This window comes from Carcharhinus amblyrhynchos, chromosome 3 (genome assembly GCF_965287045.1).
Source record: "Carcharhinus amblyrhynchos chromosome 3, sCarAmb.v2.hapA, whole genome shotgun sequence".
NCBI classification, from domain to species: domain Eukaryota; kingdom Metazoa; phylum Chordata; class Chondrichthyes; order Carcharhiniformes; family Carcharhinidae; genus Carcharhinus; species Carcharhinus amblyrhynchos.
In genome coordinates this window covers 42,159,530-42,178,109 of record NC_137326.1, presented here as the reverse complement: position 1 = coordinate 42,178,109, position 18,580 = coordinate 42,159,530, and the positions used below count along the sequence as shown (strand labels likewise).

Below are 18,580 nucleotides of genomic sequence, written 5' to 3'. Positions count from 1 at the left end.
CATTCTTCAGCCCCCGCTTCACAGCAACAGCCAAAGAACAACTGCAAGCCAACGGAAATTTAGAGGCATTAAGATCTTTCGGTAAACTTCCCCACTCTGTAATTATTTGTGTCATATCCAGAATTAAATCTGCCAATTAAACAGTCCCAGTGAGCCGAGTAGGGGAGCTGTCGAAAGATGCAAATGTTATGATTTAACCTTAAATTGATGGTAAATTAGGTCATGCTGAGGAATAAGGAAAATTTTACGAAGAATCAATTTATATTTTTATCAGTCAGTTTTGTGTATAAATACTGGGGGTGACTTGTACAACCAAAAAAGTCTGCTTAATAAAGTCAAATAACAGGTAGTAACAAAGAACAACTTGTCTGCCAAAGCACATATAACGAATGTTTTCTAAATAATATTTAACTCCATAAAAGTTGTCTTTTGTGATTAAGAGTGGTCAGATGTTTGGAACTGGTCTGAACTGTTTGTTTAATAGTAGGAGTAATCACATGGGGGAGGGGAATGGAAAGAGTGACTGAATTTATTTACTCAGATGTTATACTGATGTAGGTGTGGAACTGAAAGTCATTGTGGGAACTGTGGGTTGGTTTTTGTTGGTATCTTCATAGTTCTGATGGTCATCGAATTTCCCAGCTTGTTGGTTTTGTTTATTCTGGACAGTCTAAGTTTGATTATTTATCAGAAGGAAAAGGGAGTAGTTTGGGCATAAAACGCCTGGGTTTTATTTTTCCAGCAGCCAGAAGCATGATTTAGTGCATTGCAAATCTTTTAAAGACAGCATTCTATGGTATGATTTATTTTGATGAGAGAGAGTAGAATTTTTAATTCAGTTCTAATTATCCCAAGCAACATCGTACTTGTAAGTAAACAAATGGCTAATAATGTTCTTCACATCCAACTTTTTGTATTATTAGGATAGTTTCATGATTTTTTGGTTTGTAAGATATTTTAATATATCCCATTTTATTATTCTCCCACTCATAGCCCAAGGGATTCTTTGGTTTAGCTGTTTTGTAACATTCTAGCCAGCTCTTCATAATGCATTGTTCCTTTGGAAAATTTGATATCTACTGACAACCATCCATCAACATAGTCTGAAAATGGAATACTCTTTTAGTGCAAAAAGGAGACATCAGAATGCAGAATATTTTGTAGATATACCTTTATGTTCAATAAAAAGCATGTTAACTTTAAAGAGACTTCCAGAATTTAATGTTGCAGAATTATATGTGGCACTGTCATCAATCGAAATAAATTTCATTTATCTATTTAAAAATTTTCTTTTAGGGTGTTAGCTGTGGAGGCTTGAGCTGTAAAACAAACTCTATGAAGCGCCATTTGTGGTAACTCTTCTTTGTGTGACAGAGTAGTAAACTGTCCCATTGGGTCTATTTATGGTTAAAAGGTGAATGTTATTCTTTTTTTATGTAGGCTTTTCAAGTTGCACGACAGCTCCTGCTGCAGCAACAAGCCAGTGGGTTAAAGTCTCCCAAGGGAAATGACAAGCAACCGACCCTACAGGTAAGTGTATATTTATAGATTATATGTATAACGTGTGCACGTTTGAACTGTTCTTAGATAGGAAGAATGTGAAGTGGACAATTTTGACGTGGGTGTCATGTGCTATGCTTAATGGAATGATGCAAAATAATCTTTAATGATCTGTGTGCCAACCAGATCTGATGTTAGGTAGTGAAGAAGTGCTTTGTTGTGTTGTTGGTGTCTAAAAACTCCCTTAGAAAATCAAATATGACTACTTTGACCTTTTAGCTTATATGTGAGTATTCAAATAATTTGGAAGGATCAAACGAGCCACTGTTCAAAGTCAAACTAGGAATTTTGTTACAGAGGATACTCTTATAGTAGGTTCTATTACAGAACCAATCTGATTCTTATGAAGGGTTGGTGCCACTGAACTGAGGTATCATTATTAAAATTCAGTTTTATTAAGGCATTCAAAACATAATTAAATAAAATGCTAAATTTATTCTAATACCACTTTGGGTCTTTGATATTTATATATAAATCTACATACTGTTAATACCATGAATGATTTTTGCTCTCTGCTTTGTCTCTTGTTCACAAAAAACATGAAATGAAATGCACTCCGGCAGTATTCATTCATGCCATTTTATTGGCCACACTAAAATTGAACATTAAAAAAAGTTCTGATTTCCCTAAACTGGGTTGAAGTAAAATGACCTTGAGCTAGGATTACAACATTTTCGTGGTAAAGAAAGATTTATATCAGCCAGTATACTTTCGATATTAAAAAAAGGAAAAAAAACTAAAAGTGATTTATGTTTCCATTTTATATTTGGAAATTTGTTCTCACTTTAAACTATGTGCACCTCCACTGACCACAGCCCTGTTCTCCACTGACATCCACACACACATCACTGAAATTTTGTACCCTGCCAAGTTCAGGAATGGAGCATAATGGAGCCTGAAAATACTCGTGCCACTCGGCATGCCAATTTTCTGATTCTGTTCCTGCCGCTGCCCATTATTATGCTGAAGTGGTTTTCAAGCCAGTAGTGTTATCTGCCTCAGTGAGACAGGTAGCCAGTTGTGTCAGCCAGAGATAAAGAAGACTGTCTAGGATTTTTGCAGCAGGCTTCCAGTTTCCTGATGGGACAAAGGACCATGTGACTGCTTGAATGCATGAACATAAGAACTAGGAGTAGGCAATTCAGCCCTTTGTGCTTATTCCACCATTCAATACCATCATGGCTGTTCTTGTCTTGGCCTCAACACCACTTTTTTGTCCATTCTCCATAACCCTTCAACTCATTACTAATTAATAATCTGTCTATCCCTTCAAATTTACTCAATGTCCCAGCATCCACTGAATTCTGAGGTAGTGAATTCTATGGATTCACAACCCTTTTAGAGAAGCAATTTTTCCTCATCTCTGTTTTAAATTTTCTACCCCATATCCTAAAACTATGACGTCTTGTTCTAGATTGCCCTACAAGAGAACAGTCCTCTCTACATCTACCTTGTCAATCTCCTTTAGCATTTTACATGCCTCAATTAGATCTTCCCTTGTTCTTCTAAATTCCAGCGTGTATAGGCCTAAACTGTTCAATCTGTTTTCAGAAGACAAACCTCTCATCTCTAGAATCAATCTAGTGAATCTCTTCTGGATTATCTCCTATGCAACTACATCTGGCATCAAATAAGGGGACCAAAACTGTACACAATACTGCAGGTGTCACTAATGCCTTATACAATTGCCAATATATTCAAGAGGTGGCTAGATATAATGCTTGGGTCGAAAGGGATCAAAGGTTATGGGGAGAAAGCAAGATTTGACGATCCCCATTGACGATCTGCCATGATCGTGATGAATGGCGGAGCAGGACTGAAGGGACAAATGGCTTCCTCCTGCTCCTATCTTCTATGTTTCTATGTTTGTACAGTTGCAGCGACATTTCCCTAATTTTATACTGAATTCCTCAATAAATACCAAAATTCCACTTGCTTTCCTTATTATCTACTGTACCTGTATACGAGTTTTCAACAATTCATGCACAAGGACACCCAGATCATTCTGCATTCTGAATTTTCTCTCCATTTAGATAATAAGTTACCTTTCTATTTTTCTGACATGGGCATTTCAGGCAGGATTACAGGCCCACCTTGTCTGTCTGCTTGGTGTGGGTGCAGCCAAAGCCCGTCCACTGGAAGGATTCTTATCCAGCCCCCGGTGTTGGTGAGAGGCTATCTCCATGCTGAAGCACTCTCTTAGTTACTTACCGTTTACTGTAGGTCTTTTAAACTGGAAGACCTATGATTGACCTTCCAGCTTTGAGAGCCCACCTGCTGCCCTTAATCATAGAATCCTTAATCACAGGATTGTTACACTGCAGAAGGAGGCCACTGTATCATGACCTGGAAACTGTTGCAACTCCTGTTTCCCACTGGAAAATCAGAGATCATATAATTAACGCACACGATCAGTTGTGCTTGGAATCTCCCTAAAATTCTCATTGGATTAACTCTTCAAATCTTTTGGAGGAAGATCAGATTTCAGTTGTAACCACATATATAAAACTTGTTATTTTTGCATAGCTCCTCAAAGCCATGGTGATTGTAACTTATGCTATGAAAGTATCTTTGGTTAAAAACAGATTTGTAATTCAGAGAATTCAAGCTACATGGTTTGTGCAGGTGAAGGACTAATACTGAAGCTGTTGGTGAATAGGCAGAGAGCCTTGAATGACTGTTACAAATTACCCCACAATGCTGACAAATGCCTTTCTTCACTGAAATAGCAAGAAAAAATACTAACTTGCTATTTCAGTGACATCATTGAAAATAATCTTTGTACTCAATTGATTGGCACAATTCAAATTTAATTTGGACATACCTTCCCTCCTCTGTCCTCACCAACACCCACCATCTGAAACAAGACTACATCTGGAAATACGTAGTTATATTCTATATATATAACTCTATATAGGTGGCAATTATTGAAAATTGTAGGAATATTCATTCCAGGGTATAAATTGGGCCAATTAATTACTGCTTGCTGGTTTAAATCTTTAAGCCTACTTTAACTTAAGACTTTTGGTTGCTTTAACCTTAAGTGAACAAGGTATCATTCTTTCTGAGCCATCATTACTTTTCAGTTATGCTTACAGAAACAAATTCAAATGCAGTGTTTGCAGGTTATATGAAGCAGATATTATCAGCTTTTCATATTGGAATGCAAAACATTGCCTAAAGATATCTAACTCAATTCGCCAAGCTGAGGTAAAACATGTAACATTTTTTTGAGGAGGGACAAAGACAAACTAAGTATACTGGACTGGCTATAAGTGTGCAAATTGTTGACGATTTCCCTTAAATATTCGATGTCTCCCTTCCCCTCCCCCACGACTTGGTTTACCCATAGAATCCTGCAAAAGAGACTCCCACCTAGCTAATTAACATTATCACTGAAATGGTAGGGTTGAGTCATTAGTTCCATGTGCATTTAATTAGAGGCAGACTGAAATTGGATTTAACTTATTACTTTTCATGGATCACTTTCTTGTCATCACTTCAAATTGGATTGCAGCCCCAGGTAACTAATTATGGGAGCCACAGGATCAAGAGTGAAGAAGAAGGTAATTAGGAACCACAGCGTTGGACCCTTGCTGATAGTCCACTAGTGCTGGGGAAAAATATAGTTTTATTTTGTAGCACTGCCACAAGCAGGGGCATTAAAATTGTGGAAATAATATTCTGTTCTGTTTGGAATCATGGGAAGGCTGCTGCCACCTATTGCGGTTTATGTGATGTGCAGCTGTGTTGAAGATGTTATGTCCACATGGTTCCACAATGAACTTCTTAATGTGTAGTTTAAACAAGTGAAGTCAACATATTGCATGTAGGCATGAGGTAATGCAAGAACTATGTACTCTGAGGCTTTTTCATTTGTGTGGAAAAAAAACACTATCAAACAAAACTGTGTAGCAGGATGTGGAACAAAACCTTAATGTTTTGGATTAGTGTACATGAGAATTGTCTGTACATTTGAGATGTAACCAACTGATCTCAAAGTATTCCATTTGTGTAATTTTCTTATAGGATGAAAAATATCTACTTCTGTAGGATCATAAAACATATGTATTAAAAAAATTGATGGAAACATCATGACGTGGACTTTTCAAGCAGTGCTCATTGTTTCCTGTATAATGTTAGTAGGTTTAAGAAATAATATCTGGGCACAAAATATAGACTGCAACACATTAGCCTTTACTACTGTGTAATTTTCCTTTAATGAACAGAAATCCACAACATTATGCAAAAAAACTCAGGGCATCTTGCACATCTTAATAGTGATTTAAAGTAAAATCTTTGTGCGGCTTAAAGAGTTTCACATTAAGGTCAAATAGCATAGTGTTTTCTCTTTTTCTGACGGCTGGCTGAATGAGGATCACGGTGGGAGATGAATGCTAACCTTTCTTCAAAGTCTGAAGCTTTTTCTGCTGGGAGCTGAGGGTCCTTTTCCTTTAGTTTGTGTAGGCAGCATTTGAACTACTGTGCTGTACACACCATAGCATTGTCCCAGCATATGTGCACCAAACGGCTCAAATCTGCAACTCATTACTGCACAGCACTGGAGCCCATCCAGTGGTTAGAATATTTCCTGAAGCCTAGAATAACAGCAGTTAGTGCAAGCGCCACACTATAGAAGTGACAATGAGGGGCGGCCTACTCCTGTTGGCATGGTGCCCAGTCAGGAAAGCTAGTTAAGATAGCAAGACAGTAAGATTGCTGCCATCCATATGTGTTGTGCTGTCGGACTTGGACGAGACTGATTTTTTTTCAAAGGAGAATGCGGTTTAAACAATGTGACAGCATCAATCTGCTCCACTTCTTGCTTGTGCTATGTAGAATTTGGTCTGTGATTATGTATTTTTTATGACTTCTCTCAAGTACTGTATGCAGCATATCTTTAATGACTTAAATTAGTTATTATGGATGTGCAGCTACTTTGCAACTACTGCATACATTTTTACAACGGTACAAGTTCGGGAAAGATTGAAGACTTAAAAAATGTTTTTCTTGTCAAAAACAATTTGCTGTGTATATCAGATATTAGAACCAGATTGTGGTAATTCTGCGTGAATTAAATAGCTGTTCTTCTTTGTGAGCTTTCTCTAAGATAATGGACATCTAAGAAATCATAAGATTCCAAACCCCACTACCCCTATAGCACTCACCATCCACCCTTTTTCTTCAGCTAAAGATGTAAATTAATTTTTTGTCCATTCTGAGACATTTTGTTGTTTGACTTAACAGCCGTTGTCCATTACATAAGCAGACTGGGGAAGGGGTGTGGTTCACATCTGTATGTCTGCAGTTTTGAAAGCTTTAGGAATTTTCCTGAAACTTGAGTAATATGTCACTCAAAGTGAGGCTGTTGTAATAAATTTAATTACAATTGGAGAATCTTACATCTGCATGTTATGTCTGGATAAAAATATTTCTGCATCTTTTGCCCATTTCTGTTTCCTTGTTTACAGCTGAAGTTGTATGGCAATAATGCATAAAATTACTATTGCTAAATAATAACGAATACTCTATGACTTCTGAAAATTCAAAAAGGCACATAGGTGTTTGTATTAAAACAGTTATTTTTACTTATTGTACCAATTTCAGCGGCTGGCTGAAGAAAAATGCCAGTTGCAGTTGCCTATGCAGAAGCATTTGTTCTCTTAACCAGGAATAGAGAGAGATCTGTTTGGCAGAGTACGGTATTTGTTAAAGAAAAAAGCTGTCCATATATGTAGAACAGGTCTGTTGTCATTTGCAAATGTCAAATGGGTCCTGTAACACGTATGGACATCCCTTTTAAAATCCAGCGATCAAAAATTCGACATTCAGGTGGAGGTGGGGCGGAATTAGACGGGTGTGTGTGTGGGGGAGAGGGATGTGACATTCATTTGTTGGAGGGTGGAGTGGTGTTTTAAAATATTAAAAATTGGATTCTGACCTAAAGCTACTGCCAACCTGCCCACTTCTGACTGAAGTTGAAGTTGGGTGAGTGACTGACCCACTCCAAAAGGGCAGGTTGACATTTTAAAATGACAGTGAGGCTCATTTTTATTCAGCGTTTCCACTTTGACTATGGGCGGCTCAGCTCCAGAACCCTGGGAAATCCAGCAGGCAGCAACATTCACTGCTGGGCAGACCCAGTCACATCTATTTCCTGAATCCAGTGTGCCTATTATGAGGCAACTCGCCCCAACCATCCCCACCAGTTCTCCAATTCCACCTGCCAGGCTTCTGACCTAGTGCTCAGACTCGCCCTGCCCAGTGCCATCGAGCCTGCCCCGCCATTCATAAGATCATGGCTGATCTGAAGTGGCTCAGTTCCACTTTCCCGCTTTCTCCCCGTAACCCTTAATTCCCTTGTCTGTCAAAAACCTACCTACCCTAGTCCTGCTGTCCTTTCTGAGCGGGAAGAATCTCTCTACCTCTACCCTATCCATCCCTTTCATTATCTTATATGTCTCTATAAGATTCCCCCCTCATCCTTCTAAACTCTAACAAGTACAGACCCAGTCTATTTAGTCTCTTTTCATAGTCTAACCCCCTCATCTCCGATATCAGCCTAGTGAACCTCCTCTGCACTCCCTCCAAGGCCAGTATATCCTTGCGCAAGTGCGGCGACCAAAACTTCACACAGTACTCCAGCTGCGGCCTCACCAGTGCCCTGTACAGTTGCAGCAAGACCTCCCTGCTTTTATATTCTATCCCCCTCGCTATAAAGGCCAGCATCTTATTCGCCTTCTTGATCACCTGCTGCACCTGCAGACTGGGTTTTTGCGACTCATGCACAAGGACCCCCAGGTCCTTCTGCACCGTAGCATGCTGCAGCTTTTTGCCCTTTAAATAGTAATCCTTCCTACTATTATTTCTGCCAAAGTGGATAACCTCACACTTGCTAACATTGTACTCCATCTGCCGGGTCCTCGCCCACTCGCTCAGCCTATCCAGATCCCTCTGCAGACTTTCCACCCCTTCCGCACAATTTGCTTTTCCGCTCATCTTTGTGTCATCAGCAAATTTCGTCACCCTACACTCAACCCCCTCCTCCAGATCATCTATATAAATGGTGAATAGCTGAGGCCCCAGCACCGATCCCTGCGGCACTCCACTAGTCACCAACCGCCAATCAGAATAGCACCCATTGATACCAACGCTCTGCCTCCGGTGCTTGTATACCGCCTGTGCTTGTTACAAGTATGCCTTGTTCAACCTTTTCAGATTGGCGGAGGGGGCACATTTCAGTTGTTTTCTTGCTCATGAAATTTAGTCAAAATTCGGTAAGATCAGGTATCATAGAACAAAAATATCAATGTCCAAGCAATAAATTTCAGTAAAGAGTAATTAATAAAAATGCCCATTAAAATGTGCCAAGCAGCAGATTCACCAGTTAAACCTCTTTATTTGCCATTTTGCTTAAGAAGCAAAGTTAGAGAGAGACACACAGACAAGGCTGCAGGGTCATAAGGCAAGGGTTAGGGATAGGCCTTAGCAGTAGAGCTGGATTTATCAAACATTGACCTTTACCCCTGGAGGCACACATTCTGTGGTTGCCTGAGCAGAATTCATATGAAAGCAGGTTATTTTTCAGCCTAGATTTTCCTCCTTTCCCGGTCTGCGTTGTGGATAGATTTCTCTCTCACTCACACACACACACACACACACACACACACACACATACACACACACAGACATTCACTCCCCCTCACTCAAAGGCCTACTTATCCAAGCTGCAGATACTACTGGGCCTACCCAAATTCCAGCCAGACCTTCTTGGCTGCCAGTTTCTCCCCGATCTATCTGACCTGACCTCCAGCCGCTCTGGACCTACCCGATCTCCAGCCACTCCCAGGTCTACCTGGCTTCTAGCTGCATCCAGACTTAGCAACCACCACCTGTTGCTGGACAAATGTTGCTTTCTACTTGCCACCCTACCTATCGCTTCTCTCCTGAGCTCTTCCACTCTGCTTTTCCTTGTGCCTCCCTGCTTGTGCCATCATTTTGGCCCTTTGTCCTTTCAGGGGCCGGTGCCTTCACAGGACAGTGAGAGAGCACACACTCTGTCCTATGTAGGACAGAGTGTGGATGTTCTTGTCGCAAATTGCCCATCAGCCGCAAATTGCCCATCAGCCACAAATATGGCAGAGAGCAGACTCTCTGATTGCACAAGCAGATTGTTACAGATCTTTCGTTCACTTACCAGTAATTTGAGGAGTGAGTCCATGGGGTGGATGCAGGGCCTCAAATGCCAGGTTGTGATCCCTAGGCAGGGTTTGGACAAACCTGCCGTTGACCTTGATAAATTGTGTTAGTGTGAGCTAAACAAGAAATTGTTCTTATGATTTGCATGCCATTTATTTCCCTGCACCTTTAGTTTCTAAAGACAACTGACCTATCCAGGGAAAATATCAAATGGATATGAGATACTTACCCAATTAAATGGTGAGAAAATTGATGACAGTTGGATACCTTTTGTTATTGGCAAATAATTGGCAACAATAAGTGTTCAGTTGAGAGCATAGTATCAATATTGTGGCATAGTGGAGTTTATGTTTCCAGTTGGAATAGTTCTCCATCTTGCCGCTGACTGGATTGGTTGCCTAATGACACTACTTAAAGGTTAGGTCATTCAGCCCCACGAGTCTGTTCCATCATTCAGTCAGATCATGCTGATTGGTATCTCAATTCCATTTGCTCACCTCTGTTCCATTCCATCTTGGTTTGAATGATAAAATAAGTTGGATTAGCTCAAGGAAAGGCAAAGTTTGAAATGAAAATAGGGCAGACAGGAAGAAGATTGGGAAGGAAGGACCAAACGTCTACAGGAGGATTTACATTTATCATTTATATTTTAAGTTTCTTTGAGTTGTGTGAGATTGTTACATTAAGAAAGACACAGCTGACATTTGAGTAGCATTTTTCACCTGGATCTAATTATTTTCAGGATTTTTCCAAAATCAATAGCACATCATATTTTGAGTGTTTACAACAACAACTTGCACTTGTACAACATTTGCAGCACAGAAACTCAGCCTAAACCACTCCGCAGATATGCAAGGACAAATGAATGGTTAAAGAAAGAATTATTGGGGGGATCAAAAGTTTGGTGAGATGGGTGGGTTTTAATGAGGGCTTTATCATAGAAAAGGGGATAGAGATTTCAGAGGCTTTTAGGAATGGAATTCCTGTGTGTAGGGACTAGATAGCTGAAATTGATTTTCTCAAATTAAGTTGCATTGCCTAGAATGATTTTTTTGAACCATTATGAAAATTCTGACAATAATGCCCTAGTTTTGGGAATGAGTGATGTGCATGAATAATGAGGTGCTGGTTAGCATTTGCTAAGGTGAGGACAGAGGCCATCAATCTCCTGTTTAAACATGCATTATATGTGTATGTTGTAAAAAACATACAGTTAAATGAGTTTGATCCTTACAATATATTTAATGTAAATTATACATAAATATTTGATGAAAATGAATGAATAGAAATATTGTTTAAGTAATTTAGCACTTAAACAAGATGAGTTTGACCCAGAAAACCCCTGTAGCTGCCGCCACTTTACCATTGTAACTTTGGTAGTAAATGGGTTTTCAACCAAACTTGCATTCAAATTATGGTAGTGGACCAGGAGAAACACCCAGGAAATTCCAGGTCTATAGCCTCAGTTTTAATATCACTTGAGAATGGGATACACACTGTTTATATGTCCAGTTTGCACCCAGTTCAATTCTCGGTTTCATCCATGTCAATGAAGTGTAAGATCAGGCTGGGCATAAATCAGATTCCTCACCATTTTTCACTCAGAAGGTGATGAGTGAGTGGAATCGGCTGCCGTCGGTGGTGGTGGAGGCGAACTCGTTGGGGGTCTTTTAAGAGACTTCTGGATGAGCACATGGGATTTAATGGGATTGAGGGTTATAGATAGGCCTGGTAGGTAGGGATATGATCAGCGCAACTTGTGGGTCGAAGGGCCTGTTTGTGCTGTAGTGTTCTACGTTCTATGTTTAATGCATCACACTGCTTTTTTCCCAGATATGCTGTTAAAATTAGGGTTTTAGATTTTATCAGATATACAAAAAATCTATTTAATTAATTTGTTTTTGTTACATGTCATTGTGTCAGAAAACATTTTTTGCTGCCTTTGCAGCAGCACTAGCACTTGGCATCTGTTTAAATATTTTGTGCATCCTTAAATGTTTCTGAGTGTATATTAAAATAAATGTTCCTGTGAAATGACTTGATCGTTAAAAAGTGAACATATTTCATAATTTAGTGCATTGGCACATTTTACTACAAAGGTGATATACAAGTGTAAGTTATTATTCAAATATTTTATGGATGTATTTGATCCATTGATGTGCTGACCAAGTTGGATGAAGTAAAGTGGGAGGAGGCTTGTATGGAGCATAAAGTAGCAAAGACCATTGGATTCCTTGTGTCAGTAACCATTGAGTATAAAATCTCTATTTCTTCCCACCTCATACAACACTTCTGGGTGAAAGGGTGGCACAGTGGTTAGCACTGCTGCCTCACAGTGACAGGGATCTGGGTTTGATTCCCAGTTCATGTGGAGTTTATACCTTCTCCCCATGTCTGCGAGGATTTTCTCTAGGTGCTCTGGTTTCTTCCCACAGTCCAAAGATGTATGAATTAGGTGGATTGGCCATGCTAAATTGACCCTAGTGTCGGGGGATTAACACAGCAAATGTTTGGGGTTGTAGGAATAGGGCCTGGGTGGGATTATGATCAGAGCAGACTCGATGGGCCAAATGGCCTCCTTCTGCACTGTAGGGATTCTATGATCCTATGAAAGAGGAGATGCTGCTGCACTCAGGCCAAAGCTACTCTAAGCCAGTAGCTAGCAGACATGCGACATCAACCTTCTATCTTACAGTTAGGTTCCTGAACTAATAATCCAGAGAGAATGTGAGATCAGATCCCACGAGGCGGTTCGGGAATTTAAATTCAGATGTTTTTAAGAATCTGGAAATAAAGAACTGGTATCAATAATAAAAGTGGCTGTGGAGCTGTCAGATTATTATTAAAAAAAACAACTGAATTATTTGAGTGTAAAAGGCAAATGTTTCAACCAGAGGAAGATCCCTCTGAGTATCCACATGCTTTTCCCACCATCTCAGTTGCCCATTTTCAACCAGCTCAATTGACGCTACTTGATGTCAAGAAGTGTCTAAGTGCACTGGACACACCAAAACTATGGCAACATTCCAACCGTAGTGGTGAAGACCTAACCAAACTGTTGCAGTGCAACAAGGACACTAGTGTCTGCTAAACTGCATGAAAAGTTTTCAGATACCTCTTGTCCACAAAAATGCAGGAAAATTCCCTGCATTTACTTTATTAGTCTACTCCACATCATTAGCAAAATATTGTTGGCGGTGGAATTAAGCAGCAGTTGGGGAAGTTGGTGGCTAGTGGCAATGTCACTGGACCAGTAATCCAGAGGCCTGGGGTAAGGATCTGAGGGTTGTGGGATTGAACTCCGCCACAGCAGCTGATGGAATTTAAATTTAGTTAATAAAATCTGGAATTGAAAGCTAGTCCCAGTAAAGGTGACCATGAAACTATCATTGATTGTCATAAAAATCCATCTGGTTCACTAAAACCCTTTAGGGAAGGAAATCTGCAATCTTTACTTGGCCTGCCTACATGTGACTCCAATGTGGTTGATTCTTAACTGCCCTCTGAAATGGCCTTGAAAGCCATTCAGCTTAAGAATAATTCAGGATGGGCAACAAACATTGCCAGTGATGACCATGTTCCATGGGAGGATTAAAAAAAAGTTACTTGCCAATAATCTGCTTAAATTGGGTTCTGTTAGGTCCACACTATTCAAAGATTTCTTAGAGCTCTGATCAAAACATGAGAGCAACAGCTAAATTCTAGAGCTGAGGTGACAGTGACTTGTTTTAGTATAAAGGCAGCATTCAACAAAGGATAGCACAAGAATCCCCAGTAAAACTGAAATCAGTGGTAATGGGGTAGGAAACTCTTCAATACCCACAACATACCAGAGATGCTACTGATGCTTTGGTAGTTGGAGGATGCTCATTTTGGTGGTGTAGGAGTTCTTCCAGGCACAATCCTGCACCCAGCCATCTTCAGCTGCTTTATCAATGATCTTAGTTTACTATGAGGTCAAAACTGTGGCTGTTTGCTGATGATTGCAGTGTTCAGTTGTATTCACAATTCCCAAGTAACGAAGAGGCCCGTAACGCAAAACTTGCAGAACATCCAAGTTTGGACTATAGAGCGGCATTTTCACTACATAGCTGTCGGTCAAAAAAAAAGTAAGAGAGAGCATAACTATTTTCTCTTAACATTTAATGACATTTCCATTACTGTACCCCATCAATAACATCCTAGAGACCTAATTGACCAGAAACACAAATGGATCAGTCAGATCAGGGCTGTTAGAGTAGACCACAGGCTGGACATTCTGAGGTGAATGGCTGATTTTCTGACTCTCTGTAATGTCTCTGCTACAGGAAGTTACAGATCCTTTTTACTCCTAGTCTTTATATTCTAGTGAATCCTGTGGGAAAATGAACACATATGGATCCTAAATGGTCAAAGGATTGTGTTTTCTCTAAAGTGAAATAGTCTCCCCGCACTGTCTGTGTTCTCACATGAAGAATGATCACTTATGTGAAATACTGGAAAGGTCAGCCAGCGCTTTGGAGATGTGCCATGATATGAATCAGTGCTTTAAGGATTGTGGCCAGGAATCTAGTTGGGGTTCTTCTGATTGGTTATTGTAGCTACAGTGAAAGATTTGTGTAAACCACAGAGATGTCTGATTATAAGGTCTCCTCTGAAATTACAGCAATTGATTGGTTAAACCTCTGAAGAAATTTCCAGTGATGACCTGAATTAACATCAGTGCAGCAGTGAGGGAGCACTTCATTCTCAGTCACCATCTTCCAGATGAGGTGTTAAACCAAATCTCCTTGTGCTTGATTGCACAGAGGTAAAAGATGCCATGATAATTTTTTCGAAGAAGAATGGGGAGTTCTCCCAGTGACTAGGCTAACATATCTCACTACAGTTGAAAAATAATTAATTGGCTGTGAAGCACTTTGGGACATTCTGAGATGATACCAAACTTTTTCTTTCTTTCTGTTGAGGAGAGAAGAAAGTCATAGTTGATGGAGTACTCTTTAGCTTGTAATATTGTAAACAATCTTTATTAAAATTGTGCCATAAGCTACCTTGACATGACTTTCAGAATGATGATTATTGACCATTTTCTTTGTTTGCCAATGTTACTTCTGATTGGACTTCTTGGAGGATATGCAAGTGTAGATAAGGTAACTCCCTACTCCCTTGATTCTGATAGTGAAGTTTTTGGCTTAGTGTTTTCCTCCAGATAGTAATTAAGGGAAAGAATTCACTGCATTGATAATCACTGGCATAAACTATCTTCTAACACATCTAATGCTAAATTAGAGGATCAGCACACTCAGTATCTTTCCATTCTAATGTACTTTAATGTATTTGGTCACACATTGATACTATTACATTTGTCCTATTGCAAACTGTTATACATTTTTCACAATTAATTTTTAACTTATGAGGTCACTGTGCAATGGGAAGGAAAGCAATGTTTAAAACAAACGTAGGAGCCTTCACTTAGTGCATGTGACAACAGTATAATGAATTATAATACTGTAAAATGGAAGTGATTTAGCCAGAGGTTTTGTAGCTTTAGTATCCTTTGCTCGTCAATTTTCTGTGCTAATATCTCTTCTCTAATGAAGGTTTTGACTTTATTCATTGCTGTGCTTCATCGACATTTCTCTTTGCTTCCACAGCCATTCACAAATGAATCTTGCTGGGAAAGTTTGAAGGGTATTTGTTGAAAAATTCAAAGCTGAGCCCAACTCTGTTCTCACCTGAAATCCATACAGATGCAATTTCTAGCAAAGATCATGCTTGAGAAGCGAGAACCATGGCCAACCTTCCTCTTGTTCACACTACAGAGGCAAAAGACCAAGGTTCTTTGCTACTGCCTTGGTTAACAACTTCAAACGTACAATAATATTGGGCTGCCAGATTTAGTTGTACATTGGTTAAGCTTTTAAAGGAGCTCAGTTTAATTATGATGATCTTAAATGTGTGCTGCAATGCACTTTTCTATCATAAATGACACAAATCCATTATTGTGTTTTGATTGAGCAGTGTGAAGGTTTTACTTTGTATGCATTACTTGAGTGATCTGTAATTGAAGCAAACAAAGCAACAACATTTAATTAGGCCATTAATTTTTCCTACTTGGCAACATTTCAACATTACTAATTAAATATTGTTATCAGTGTTTAATGCAGAGAGCTAAATTTGTTAACCCCCAAAAATGCGGTCAGGTGTCATGATGCATGATTAACCAACATCAGAGATTCCAATTCAGGCAGATCACAAATGTTGTGCTGCCTGTTAAGTTACATGACTGCAAGTCCAGCCAGTGCTAACTGTGCTATTGATTGGTGGGATGCCTGAACCGGGAGGGGGCAGTATCTTGAGTGGCGAGCATCGATCTAGTAGACGTGAGCCTGCACCACTTAAAAATGATGGTGCACTATGGCGGGGCAGCACTGGAAGTACTTTGTGAGATGTCACTGTGTTCCTCATGCACCCCTGGCCTGGGTCCCTCTGCTATGTTAGACCTCTTCTTGGGTGCAGCAGCTCTCCGTGGTGCTGCCGGCCTCTGATTATGGGATTTTCACCTTGAATCTGGAGGCGAGCCCAACACTGGCCAGAGAAGTACCTGACAGACACTTAATTCCATTGGGCGTTCTCCAGTTGTGGGAACTTGAGGCTCCCGAGGGGTTGGTAAAAAAACCCACGGACAGATGTTTCCTGCACATCAACAGGCATCCTCCCCTGCCCTGTTTTTGGTACCATGGCTTTCATTGTATGTACACTAGGCACGTGGATTGCTCAATGGAGCCATCAACTATGGTTAACTTTTCCATTTCACATGGGAGTTGCCACAATGATGGCTGATCACTCTTAATATCAACCAACATTCTTTGAGGGGGGATTTGATGGGTGGTTTTACAAACAGCTGCCCTTCCTGGCACTATCTTTCCCCATCCTTCACAGTTATCTGGACTGTAACCAAGCATCAATACATGCCTACTTGCCTGAGCCAGTCTGGCTTCTTCCTTGGTGAAAAGTCCTAGAGTGTGACTTGAACCTAGGATCTTCTGGCTCAGAGATAGAAGAACTACCCACTCAGCCACTCCAGCTCCCTAAAAACTATTATTTCAACAGCTTATTTTAAGTAGCATATAACATTCAAACCCCTTATCATGGTGAGGCCAGCGGGTATAATGGACTGAGTGCTGCAGGCAAATGTTGACATTGTCGTTGGAAAAATCTTACACTGGAACTTGCAATGTATTTGATTATTGCAGGCCACTCAGCATTTTGGCTGTATTAAATATATAATCAAATCCATCTATTTATGGTCTTCATGAGAAAATAAAGCTGTTACAATTTCTGGGCCCTCCTTTAGATATTTCACATGTCCAATATCAATGCCTATTTCCATTAAAAAAACCCTCACTCTTTACTGTGTCTGCGAAACCTGACAGGGGTGCACAGATTGCAATCCTTTTGTGATCTGTTCATTGGAAAAGACGTAAGCCCTCACTTGGCCTTTTTTGATAACGGAAGAATGATTGATTTGTTTGGTTGTAATGGTTTAGGTTATGATCAGAGGGATCACAGGATTGTTACAGGGTAGAGGGAAGCTATTCAGCCCATCGCATCTGGACCAGCTCTCCAATTGAGCAGTTCACCAAGAGCCTCACCCCTGCTTTCTAGTTGCAGCCTTGCACTTTATTCCTTTTGAGATCACAGTATAATTCCCTTTTAAGTGCCTTGATTGAAGCTGCCTTCACCACATGCTCTCACCTCTTAATCAACTTTATGAAAGTAAAAATTTAACAGTGGCCAAAAAAAAATTAACATCACAGATTCCATTAAATTATATTTCTTATTCCACAGAAATCAGATACATTTTTTCTTATAACACGCAATTTGGATTGGTTTGTGTAATACAAACTTTATGCCAGGTACTCTCTGCCTCAAGGAGCCTTTCTTTGTTCATCTCTATGTGGTCTGCAGCACAGTAGAACAGGAGGAAGTATTAAGTTAGATAAAAGCTGCTGAATATGTTTCTTTGCCTGGATATGAAGTTGTCAATCAACTCCATTTCCCCATAGACACGCTAAGGCATTCCCTGCCATAAGAAGCAGGTTACTTTAATCTGATTTTGTAGACATTTGAGATTGCCACTCGTCAAACAAAAGGTTTACCATTCCTAATGCATTTACATGTCAGGGGAAAGTTTTTTTTGCAGGATTTCTACCTTTAAGTATGAGTGTTTTTAAAACCAATTTACAGGATGTGTGTGTCACTGGCAAAGCGGCATTTCTTTTGGCCTTTTCTGATTTCTCTTGACTGAGTGGTTTGCTAGGTCAATTCAGAGGGAAGTTGAGGATCAGCAACATTAGTGTAGGTCTGGAGTCACATATAAGCCAGGAGTCACATACAAGTCAAAGTGAGTAAGGACAACAGGTTTCCTTTCCTAAATGACATGAACAAACCAGATGGATTTTTACAGCAATCCGCTGGTTACATGGTCACCATTACTGATGCTCATTTTATTCCAGATTATTTTTTAAATTACTAAATATAAATTCCCCAGATGTTTTTGAGGGACTATAATTCATGTCTCCAGGTCCATGGTTGAAGTGTCTGGATTATGAGCCCAGTAACGTAAACACTATCCTATCATTCCCTACGAACAATTTCCTCACACCTCTACAGTTCATCCTTGATTCTCTGCCAAGTCACCATTTGCATCATTTGAATGTTCCAAACTGAGACTAGTGGTGAAACAACTCCACATTTCCTGGATTTGGACCACAGCAGTATTTGGGGTAAATTACAATGATGAACTGCTGTTAAAGCAGAAAGGTGGAGTTTTTTGAAT

At 39.9% G+C, this 18,580-nt stretch overlaps 1 protein-coding gene across 11 annotated transcripts in view; it reads left to right on the top strand.

Moving 5' to 3' along the window:
• Positions 1-18,580, top strand: part of foxp1b (forkhead box P1b) — a 492,035-nt gene that overhangs the window by 311,990 nt on the left and 161,465 nt on the right. For all 11 annotated transcript variants that reach the window (XM_080183569.1, XM_080183534.1, XM_080183572.1 and 8 more), the window contains one exon: positions 1,441-1,530. In XM_080183569.1, coding sequence (XP_080039695.1) covers positions 1,441-1,530 — 90 coding nt within the window. The remainder of the gene's footprint in view (positions 1-1,440; positions 1,531-18,580) is intronic.